This window comes from Haematobia irritans, chromosome 5, assembly GCF_050003625.1.
Source record: "Haematobia irritans isolate KBUSLIRL chromosome 5, ASM5000362v1, whole genome shotgun sequence".
NCBI classification, from domain to species: domain Eukaryota; kingdom Metazoa; phylum Arthropoda; class Insecta; order Diptera; family Muscidae; genus Haematobia; species Haematobia irritans.
In genome coordinates, this window is record NC_134401.1 from 144696092 (window position 1) to 144708387 (window position 12296).

Here is a 12296-nt window from a genome sequence, read left to right on the forward strand (position 1 = left end):
AACCTAAAGAAGACCAAAAAAACTGCTAAGGACGAGCAGCAGTTCAAGGCAAATTGCTTTCTGCGGCGAAGAAGGTGGACAAGGTGGCTGTACAAAATCAAGCGTGAGGCCCGGCAATTCGGATTTGGAAAAGCGAAAGCCTAACTGAATATTTTTCCTGAATTTTATACTAATTGAACTTGAAAAAGAAATTTAATTTGATTTTTTAAATAAACGATTTCACCGATTTACACGCGTTTTCCCTTGACCAGATTTTTGACCGCATCACCCTTTATAAATAGAAATGCTTGACTGTAAACTGTGAATCCACCAGAAAGAAAAATTTTGGTTAATTTTAGAAAATTTAGATTATTTTTAGAAAATCACTCACATCACGCCGATTTCACAAAAGTAAGTAAACATTTTTCGACAAATTTAAGAACATTTATTAGAAATAATTAATTTTTTTAACTCCTTAAAGAAAATTTTGTAGTTTGAAGGAAAAAATTGGAATTCAATATTGGAAGAATGTCTTTAGTGCTATACGAAATTCAAGATGCACGCATTAGTTAATTTTTTAGTTAATTTTTTTAATTTTTCTAACGTACGCAAAAATATTACAATAAAGGAAACATTCTCCAAACATAATAAGTCCATAAAATAAAGTTAGGTTAGATAGCAGCCTGATGTAACAGTCTCACTTAGACTATTCAGTCCATTGTGATACAATAAATAAAGTTAAAGAGGGTTCACTTTTTTTGAGTGTATGTGTTGCTTGAAGATTGTTGGCTATAGCAATAATTGTGTGTTTATGAAAAACTAGGCAAATATTTGCCCAAAATGACTGTAAAATTTTTTCCAAGGGCACTTTTGAAATATCTGGATACAGTGTTTTTAAATTATAAAATAAAATTAAATTGTAAAATCGTAAAATTATGGGATTAGTTTTTATTAAGTTGGTTTCATTTATTATAAGATTCCACGTTTACCACAAAAAGTGTATACATTTCGACTCAACATCCTTCCTCACATCCAGGGTTGCCAGCATTGGGGATTTTTTCCCAAATTGGGGATTTGGTGGGGAATTTCCATAAATTTGGGGATTTTTGTGGGGATTTTTTTCGTGAAATCGGTTTAGTCTTTTTTTAAACAAAATTCTATTTCTATAGACAATTTTGTCAAAATTTATTTCTATAGAAAATTTTGTTAAAATTTTATTTCTATAGAAAATTTTTGCAAAATTTTATTTTTATGATTTTTTATCTCATAATCTCGGCTATAGGTCTATAAATTAAACTTGAAATTGTTGGTTTCTTGTTTTTTTATTTTTAGTTCAACAACAAACACAAATTTTATTTCTATAGACAATTTTTGCAAAATTTTATTTCTATAGAAAATTTGTCAAAATGTTATTTCTATATAGAACATTTTATTTCTATAGAAAATTTTGCCATTTTTTTTCTATATAGAAAATTTTGTCAAAATTTTATTTCTATAAGAAAATTCTGTCAAAATTTTATTTCTAATCTAATCTACCAAACAATAAAAAATCTACAATTTTTGATAGAATTCTACAAACTTTGGCAAAGTGTCTACCATCCACTTTTACTAAAGGGTGATTTGTTAAGAGCTTGATAACTTTAAAAAAAAAAAAAAACGCATAAAATTTGCAAAATCTCATCGGTTCTTTATTTGAAACGTTAGATTGGTCCATGACATTTACTTTTTGAAGATAATTTCATTTAAATGTTGACCGCGGCTGCGTCTTAGGTGGTCCATTCGGAAAGTCCAATTTTGGGCAACTTTTTCGAGCATTTCGGCCGGAATAGCCCGAATTTCTTCGGAAATGTTGTCTTCCAAAGCTGGAATAGTTGCTGGCTTATTTCTGTAGACTTTAGACTTGACGTAGCCCCATAAAAAATAGTCTAAAGGCGTCAAATCGCATGATCTTGGTGGCCAACTTACCGGTCCATTTCTTGAGATGAATTGTTCTCCGAAGTTTTCCCTCAAAATGGCCATAGAATCGCGAGCTGTGTGGCATGTAGCGCCATCTTGTTGAAACCACATGTCAACCAAGTTCAGTTCTTCCATTTTTGGCAACAAAAAGTTTGTTAGCATCGAACGATAGCGATCGCCATTCACCGTAACGTTGCGTCCAACAGCATCTTTGAAAAAATACGGTCCAATGATTCCACCAGCGTACAAACCACACCAAACAGTGCATTTTTCGGGATGCATGGGCAGTTCTTGAACGGCTTCTGGTTGCTCTTCACTCCAAATGCGGCACTTTTGCTTATTTACGTAGCCATTCAACCAGAAATGAGCCTCATCGCTGAACAAAATTTGTCGATAAAAAAGCGGATTTTCTGCCAACTTTTCTAGGGCCCATTCACTGAAAATTCGACGTTGTGGCAGATCGTTCGGCTATTCATGATGAAATGTCAAAGCATACTGAGCATCTTTCTCTTTGACACCATGTCTGAAATCCCACGTGATCTGTCAAATACTAATGCATGAAAATCCTAACCTCAAAAGAATCACCCTTTACTTGAATATTTAAAAGTAAATTTTCGTTAATAAATACTAGGTTAGGTTAGGTTAGGTTAAAGTGGCAGCCCGATTAAGATTCAGGCTCACTTAGACTATTCAGTCCATTGTGATACCACATTAACTAAAAGTACCTATTACATATGGGCACTTCTAATTTTAACCGTTGAACCAACCAGATTGTTCCAAAAACATTAGCAGACAGCTTAAGTTAACGTTTTCCAGGTCCGCCAGTAATCTGAAGCTATATGCCCCTAAAATTTGCTTACGCCTTACACAAAATGCAGGACACTCACACAAGAGGTGTTTTATTGATTCCTTTTCCTCCGCATCATGACAGCTCATACAATAGTCATTATACTTCGCGCCAATTGTTTTTGCAAAATCGCCTATCAGGCAGCGACCCGTTATAGCAGATATCAGGAGTGATATCTGGCGTCGCGAGAACACTAGCATATCTAGTGTGCGGTTTAAGTTTAAATGGGGCCATATTTGCTTGGTGTCGTTAGGTTAAGTGGCAGTCAGGCTCACTTAGACTATTCAGTCCATTCTGATACCACATTGGTGAACTTCTCTCTTATCACTGAGTGCTGCCCGATTCCATGTTAAGCTCAATGACAAGGGAACTCCTTTTTATAGCCGAGTCCAAACGGCGTTTCACGTTGCAGTGAAACCACGTAGAGAAGTTTTGAAACCTTCAGAAATGTCACCAGCATTACTGAGGTGGGATAATCCACCGCTGAAAAAATTTTTGGTATTCGGTCGAAGCAGGAATCGAACCCACGACCTTGTGTATGCAAGGCGGGCATGCTAACCATTGCACCACGGTGTCTCCCCAGATTGCCAGAGGCATACCAACAGATTCTAGTTCCCCTGGAATATGTAAGGTAGTTCCTAGCCCTGCTAGTTCATCTGCTTCGCAGTTCCCCGGTATGTTCCTATGGGCAGGCACCCATATTAGGTGAATATTGTGCTGCTCAGCCATCTCATTGAGAGATTTGCGGCAATCGATGGCCGTTTTCGAGTTGAGGAACACAGAGTCCAAGGATTTTATTGCAGGTTGACTGTCTGAGTATATATTAATGTCAATATTGCTTGGAGCATTACTTCTCAGCCAATTCACCACTTCTCTTGTTGCTAATATTTCAGCCTGAAAAACACTACAGTGATCAGGTAATCTTTTCGCTATTCGAAGTTCCAGATCTTTAGAATATACTCCGAAACCCACTTGTCCATCCAATTTGGAGCCATCAGTGTAGAAATCTATATATCTCTTATTCCCCGGGGTCCGTGTACACCACGCCCCGCTGTTGGGAATTAGAGTCGCAAACTTTTTGTCGAAAAGTGGTCTCGCCAAAGTGTAATCCACTACGTTAGGCACATCTGGCATTATTTTGAGGAACGAACTGTGTTTAAATACTAGGTGACCGAACTTCCATTTTCATATCTCCAGCATTTGGAAGACAATCACCAGCCTCTTGGTGTTCTGGTTCGAAATCTTGATCTTATTGCAGCTTGCAACATCCCACCAAAAAAATGGAGCACTATTTCAGCAGGATTGTAAGGGAGAGATGCAGTACCAACTGCTTACAAAACGACCGAATCAGCGCTGATTTTTGTGGGCGATGTCCCGATTAAGAGCAGCTTCTACATAGCGCTGATATAATTACTCATTTTAATGTAAATATTGCTCAGAAGTGATATATAATCTTGAGTATAGCATTGTTGGCGTGAAGGAAAACAACACGACCTCTCATGCATCTATACACACAAAGAAAATTTCATTAAAAGTCAGCCAACGAAAAATTTTCATTGATATAACGAAACATTTTCATTAATACAATTAAAATATTCGTTAATAGTACGAAACATTACGCTGATTGACAGAAAATTCGTTATAGTAACGAAAAATTTCGTTGTATTAACGAATTTGTTTCATTGGCTGACTTTTAACGAAACATTTTGTTAATATAACGAAATTTTTTCTATTAGTATACTGCAGGAATATCGTAAACGAATGATCATAAACTAGTTTGATTACTCGTTTACGTTATTGCCATCGATTCATGCAGTGAGGATGCACTGCCTACTTCATTGTATACCAAAAAGTGCAACTAAACTCTTACTGCTGAAGTATTTTTTGATGGGATGTGACAAAATTTTAATTTTTAAATTTTTTTGATGTTCTACAGCAGAGCCTTTTTTCTTGAAAAAAAAAACTTGTCAAAAATTTATTGGGGATTTTTGTGAGGAATTTATATTTAAATTTTTGGAGACGAAAACATCATAATTTGGGGACAAGAGCCATTCAGAAGCAAATGGTAAACAATGATTGTTTGTCTAAAATTTCATTTGGGAGAAAAAATTTTGTTTTGAGCTAACGAGATCAATAAATAGAACAAACCTATTAGCATCAAAGCTGTGGTGATCTTGCTATTCCTAAATTTCTAAAATTTTGCATTTCCTTGATTGGCATATCTAAAACCATTTATATATCGCAAGTAGACAGAAGGACGGTTTAAAATTCTTGTCGTATACCCAAAACTTTATACACTTCAGCACTAACAACAAACTCCCCCAATGTCATAACTTTAAGGCTGGTTGATGGGAATCACATGAAGGTGGTCTTCCTGGCTCTGTCCAAAACATACACAAAATTTACAAAACGGACACATACAATATTCATGATTCTATACACTGCGCTGGAGTAGGGCCAAGAGTATAGAACTGGCCCAATAAAGAACCCAGAGCAAAAGATGCACCATGTATGTTGGTTGTATTATCAATGAGCATGTAGGTTTCCATGTTTTAACAGTTGTTGGTCCGTCCTACCCTCTCCAAAATCAAAGGAGAGATGGAAGATTTTATTAGGTGAGATATGAAGTTATACTCGATGGTGTATATGCATATGTAGTCATTGGATGAATCCTTTATTGCGTTATTGACCATGTTGGGCAGCGTTTTTTGGTTTCTACGTAAACTTTTGCATATTCTCTGTTATTGGTCATATCATAAATTTGTAATGTCTTCATATTAAAAATTTGTCATTTAATGTTTTTTATTACCTTAACACGCTCCTACACACACACACACACTACTTGTCATTATCCTTTATACTTAAAATTGATGTATATTAGGTCAGACAATTTGTCTTTAAAAAATAAAATTTTGTTGGAGGATTGGTTTGTGGAAAAACAAACAATGGTCTACAAAAATTTAATAGAAGAGTAAAAATCATGAAATTTATGAAAAATCTTTTTTTTTCAAAAAAATATATAAAAATCCAATTTCGAAAAAATTCTATGAATACAAAATTCGAATAAAATTTCTATGAAATCAAGTCTCGAGTTAAAAAATTTATTAAAATCAAATTCATAGAAATTGTTCTATGCCATTTTCAAACATTGATTTTAATTTAATTTACATTTATTTTTTTTTCAAAATTATTTAAATCTAATTTCGAAAAAATTTCTATGAATACAAAATTCGAATAAATTTTCTATGAAATCAAGTCTCGAGTGAAAAAATTTATTAAAATCAAATTTATAGAAATTGTATGCTATTTTAAAACATCGATTTTAATTTAATTTATGTTTATTTAATTAACTTAATTCAAATAATTTTAGACATACACTTTAACAAATAAAAAAAAGATTATGCAACCTAAAATAAAAATATATAAAAAAAAATCAAAAAAAAAAAAAAAATACAGTAACAAAGATTATAAACTTTCTTTTCATTGAGTTTTTTTTTGTGTCAATGAAAATGTATCCTAAGTATTTTGTAAAATAGAGTTACTATAGAAATTTTTAAAAGAGTCCCCATATACACCGCCCTCAATTTGCCTTAGTTTGATAAACTTGTAGGATATTGCTTAAGCTTATATAATATAAATATATTTATAATTACATCACATTGCATAATACACATATTATAATTTCTCTTTTTTTTTTTTTTTTTTGTTTGCAAAATCTAATTTCAGATTAACTCGTTTTTGTGTGGAGCTTCAATCTCAATCAAATCACAATATCTCAAAAAGGAAAAAAGCTTAGACTTTCATCATAGAATCCTTGTTAACAAAATGGTTTTAGTATTGAATGGAGTACTACAAGATGATTGTCCTATGGACACTACCAGTTTGTTCATGCAGCATCCAGTCTATAGAGATTATGCCCAGCAATTGTTATCGATACCCACAAAATCTGTAGGTCCAGTGGGTCTTCTATACGTAGGTCAACGTGAGCTGGCTGCCGCAGCACCACATGATAAAAATATCAATATAATCGGTACAGATGATGCCACCACCTGTATTATAGTGGTGGTTCGACATTCAGGTGAGTACTACAACTACACAAAGAAAATCCTAAGTATCCTTTTGTTAAGAAAAAGGATATGCCATAGCATCTACTTTCTGGGAATTTTACTATGAATTCCCCCTACTCCCCTCATTCTAAAGAACTTAAATTGGCTTCATTTTACATCTTTATGATGGACAAAGACTTTGTCCGTCTTGGCCACAGGACCATCTTAACGATGTGAGGGAAGTGTCCTTTTTAATTGAATTTTCTTAAACTGAATTTCTTTATGCATCCTTATTAGTAGCATTTGTAAAATGGTTTCCCATAACTATGAGATGCATTGTTGATTTGCTTCATTTCACATATACTTCCAGGTTCCGGTGCTGTGGCATTGGCTCATTTCGATGGTACTGGTGTTGATGAAGCTGTCTGCACTATGGTAGCTCGTGTACAAGAACTTGCATTGGGTTATCCTGAGGGTCGTATTGAATTACAATTAATTGGTGGCTATCGTGATCCTCAAAGCTATGGTGAAGAGGTTTTTTACAATATAATGCGTAAGTTGAATATTTTATTTAAGAAATAATTAATTTCAGAAAATTTTAAACTTCCTTTGGAATAATACAAAAGGAAAATGAATGAAAATAGGATTTAAAGTTGTTTATGAAAATTCAATAATTTTTAAAAATCCAATAAATTTTTTTACATCTCATTTGATTTGAAAATATCGAATTCTTAATAGCGAATATTTGGGAGAAATAAAATTTTGGGAAAATTTTCTATAGAAATAAAATTTTGATAAAATTTTCTATAGAAATAAAATTTTGGCAAAATTTTTTAGAGAAATAAAATTTTGACAAAATTTTCTAGAGAAATAAAATGTTGACAAAATTTTCTAGAGAAATAAAATCTTGACAAAATTTTTTAGAGAAATAAAATTTTGGCAAAATTTTCTATAGAAATAAAATTTTGGCAAAATTTTCTATAGAATTAAAATTTTGGCAACATTTTCTATATAAAAATTTTGGCAAAATTTTCTACAGAAATAAAATTTTGGCAAAATGTTCTATAGAAATAAAATTTTGGCAAAATTGTCTAGAAAAATAAAATTTTGGGAAAATTTTCTATAGACAGAAAATTTTGAGATAGTTTTTTATAGAAATAAAATTTTTGCAAAATTTTCTATAGAAATAAACTTTTGGCAAAATTTTCTAGAGAAATAAAATTTTGACAAAATTTTATAGAAAAATAAAACTTTGGCAAAATTTTCTAGGGAAATAAAATTTTGAGAAAATTTCCTATAGAAATAATATTTTGGTAAAATTTTCTAAAAAAATAAAACTTTCGCAAAATTTTCTAGGAAAATAAAATTTTGGCAAAATTTTCTAGTGAAATAAAATTTTGGCAACATTTTGTATAGAAATAAAATTTGGCAAAATTTTCTATAGAAATAAAATTTTGGCAAAATTTTCTAGAGAAATAAAAAAAAATTGACAAAATTTTCAAAATAAAATTTCTTTATATAGAAATTTTCTATAGAAAGAAAATTTTGGGAATATTTTCTATAGAAACAAAATTTTGCGAAAATGTTCTTTAGAAAAAAATTTTGGGAAAATTTTCTGTAGAAGTAAAATTTTTGCAAAATTTCCCATAGAAATAGAATTTTGGCAAAATTTTCTATAAAAAGAAATTTTTAGGAAAAATTTCAAAATAAAATTTTTTTATATAGAAATAAAATTTTGACAAAATTTTGTATAGCAATGAAATTTTGAAATAAAATTTTGGGAAAATTTTCTATAGAAATAAAATTTCGGGAAAATGTTCTATAGAAATAAAATTTTCGGAAAATTTTCTATAGAAAGAAATTTTTAGGAAAATTTTCAAAATAACATTTATTTATATAGAAATAAAATTTTGGAAAAATTTTCTACAGAAATAAAATTTTGGGAAAATTTTCTATAGAAATAAAATTTCGGGAAAATGTTCTATAGAAAGAAAATTTTGGGAAAATTTTCTATAGAAATAAAATTTTGGGAAAATTTTCTATAGAAAGAAATTTTTAGGAAAAATTTCAAAATAAAATTTCTTTATATACAAATAAAATTTTGAGAAAATTTTCTAGAGAAATAAAATTTGGCAAAATTTTCTAGAAAAATAAAACTTTGGCAAAATTTTCTAGAAAAATAAAACTTTGGCAAAATTTTCTAGGGAAATAAAATTTTGAGAAAATTTTCTATAGAAATAAAATTTTGGCAAAATTTTCTAGAAAAATAAAACTTTCGCAAAATTTTCTAGGGAAATAAAATTTTTGCAAAATTTTCTATAGAAATAAAATTTTGGCAAAATTTTCTAGAAAAATAAAACTTTCGCAAAATTTTCTAGGGAAATAAAATTTTGGCAAAATTTTCTAGAGAAATAAAATTTTGGCAAAATTTTCTAGAGAAATAAAATTTTGGCTAAATTTTCTAGAGAAATAAAAAAAAATGACAAAGTTTTCAAAATAAAATTTCTTTATATAGAAATTTTCTGTAGAAAGAAAATTTTGGGAAAATTTTCTATAGAAACAAATTTTTGGGAAAATGTTCTATAAAAATAAAATTTTGGCAAAATTTTCTATAAAAAGAAATTTTTAGGTAAAATTTCAAAATAAAATTTTTTTATATAGAAATAAAATTTTGACAAAATTTTGTATAGAAATTAATTTTGATAAAATGTTGGCAAAATTTTCTATAGAAACAATATTTTCGTAAAATTTTCAATAGAAATAAAATTTAGGCAAAATTTTCTATAGAAATAAAATGTTTGCAAAATTTTCAATAGAAATAAAATTTTGGCAAAAATTTCTATAGAAATAAAATTTTGGCAAAATTTTCTAGGGAAATAAAAAAATTTACAAAAATTTCAAAATAAAATGTCTTTATATAGAAATAAAATTTTGGCAACATTTTCTAGAGAAATAAAAAAAATTACAAAAATTTCAAAATAAAATTTCTTTATATAGAAATAAAATTTTGGGAAATTTTTCTACAGAAATAAATTTTTGGGAAAATTTTCTATAAAAATAAAATTTCGGGAAAATTTTCTATAGAAATAAAATTTTGGGAAAATTTTCTATAGAAAGAAATTTTTAGGAAAAATTTCAAAATAAAATTTCTTTATATAGAAATAAAGAAATAAATGTTGTCGAAATTGTCTATAGAAATGAAGTCTTGACAAAATTTCCTTTAGACATTTTTTTTCAATAGAAATAAAATTTTAGCAAACAAAAGAAATAAAATTTCTTCAGATTTGTGGTAAAATTTTCTTCCAATTTTGGTAGATTATTTTTGGCACGAGTGGCAACCGTAGCTATATAACCCGGAGCACAGCGTTTGGAACATATTACCAATATTTCCTTTTTTTGTTTTTGTTTTCTTTCAGAATCATTCCACAAACATCACCTCGAAATAGATCTTACACAAGCCTGCGTAGGTGAATTAAATACAATTTTGCGAGGTGATCTCAATTATCCCATCATTTATGGAGTTGGTGTCAATATAAAAACTGGAGAAATTTTCCCAGCCGCTTTTCCCGAACGGGGACCAGACAGAGAACTTCGCGATGCTCGTATTTTTATGGGAGCACAAACGGTAAGCAATTGATATTTAATTACTTGGCAAATATTGAGAAATAAAATTCAATTCTATATTTTCGAAACAGGTTCTTGATATATACGATGCCTCATTGGGTCTATTGCGTATTGGACCATTCAATTATGATCCCTTGAGAGGTGCTGATTTATGGTTATCACAAACCGATGAATTTCTGCTTCAACATTTATCCACCAGTCCAGAGGTGGAACCACCACACTTTACACATCATGTAAGTTTTACAAAATTAATTTAATTCATTTAAATTAAATTATTATTAAATTAAATTATTTTTTATTTGTTCAGATGAGGGCCACCATTAAATTCATTCAAGAGAATCAATTCCCTGCCATCACCGTTTTTCGTGATAACCGACCTCGTTATTATAGACGTGATGAAACTACAGGTTGCTGGACACTGGTTAGATATTAATTTATAATTCCTAAATGTTGTATCTTCTTTGAATTTGAATATTCTTATAATGTTTACTTTACATATGTACATGTATGTGTATGTGTAGGTATATATGTATGTCCTATCCTATCCTCTTATATTTTTTGTTTTCTTTTTTTATTCTGTTTTTGTGTTTATCCTAATTGATTGCAAAATATTTGAATTATTGTGTGTTTGAAACAAATAAAAAAAACAATAACAGCAAACGGCATTGATTATGCTCAAAAAGATTTAGTTCGAAACAAAGTAAAGTATTGATTTAGCAAAGAAAAGATAATGTTCCGATAATCATAATCGCAAATCGTAAGAAATTAATTTTTTTATAATGAAAAAAATCGAGATACCTTCTTACTTCAATCCAATTGTATGTGAAGTAAAAATTTTGTGATACCGATTATTGGAACATTTTTGAAGATTATCGATTTATTGTCTTGTTTGTAATCTTCTTTATTTTACTGTATATTAACAATATCTAATTTTCGATATATTCTTTGTACTTCATTCGATAATTTGTAGTATCCTTGACATTTCATTTATATCTTAAACTTTGTTTAGTTTGCCTTTTTCTAGAGAGTCGCATCAATATGCAGAAGTTTATTATGATGAAATTTTAAATTATATAACTAATAATCAATTTTCAACTAATCGATTTTTACAAAAAAAAATCGAGTTTTGTTATTTATATAATCAACTGAAATCCACATGCCTAAAAGATGGTTTTCTTTGAATTTAAAATCGATGTGAGATACTGGACGAAATCAAAGATGGCCTTCGACAAAAAGCCTTTTGTAATTCAAACTTTTTGAGATGGTCGATTTTGTCCAGTATCTCAAATCGATTTTAAATTCAATAGAAAGCCATCTTTTAAGCATGTGGATTTGTGTTATTTCAGTTGATTATATAAATAACAAAAATCGTTTTTTTTTTTTTGTAAAAATCGATTAGTTGAATATTGATTATTAGTTGTCTAATTTAAAATTTCAACATAATAAACTTCTGCAAAAAACTGTTTGTCATTTTCTCAAGATATTTAGAGTTTTCTTTCACGTTTAGTGTTTCGTTTTATACCATATAACGCGAAACAGTTCTCAATCAAATTGCAAACAGTTCTGGCATGAATTTGAAGTAAACAAAAACACCTCTCGGGTCAGTCCAAGTATGCATTACCATTTCTTTCGCAATCCTTCTCAAATGCTTCTGTTGAAAGGCATTTTGACTGAAAACATTTTATAAGTTAAAAATTCCTTAAATAAGGAATGTCATAATTTTACATTCCTTATGTGGACCAAAACTGACTAAAATGGACCTTTCGATTTTTGTCGAATTTAATGTTGAATAAACGAGTTTGACAAAAAAACAAGATGATTGACGATTGGTCAATTTTGATCAA

The 12296-nt window shown here is 29.7% G+C and overlaps 2 protein-coding genes across 2 annotated transcripts in view; one reads left to right on the forward strand and one right to left on the reverse strand.

The window, feature by feature from the left end:
• LOC142241854 (uncharacterized) overlaps positions 1 to 12296 on the reverse strand; it is a 120977-nt gene that overhangs the window by 85913 nt on the left and 22768 nt on the right. The window lies entirely within an intron of this gene.
• Positions 1 to 12296, forward strand: part of Ntan1 (N-terminal amidohydrolase 1) — a 62009-nt gene that overhangs the window by 47020 nt on the left and 2693 nt on the right. Inside the window, exons 2-6 of the mRNA XM_075313682.1 lie at positions 6509 to 6860; positions 7199 to 7381; positions 10245 to 10453; positions 10524 to 10685; positions 10760 to 10873. Coding sequence (XP_075169797.1) covers positions 6608 to 6860; positions 7199 to 7381; positions 10245 to 10453; positions 10524 to 10685; positions 10760 to 10873 — 921 coding nt within the window. The 5' untranslated portion in view covers positions 6509 to 6607. The remainder of the gene's footprint in view (positions 1 to 6508; positions 6861 to 7198; positions 7382 to 10244; positions 10454 to 10523; positions 10686 to 10759; positions 10874 to 12296) is intronic.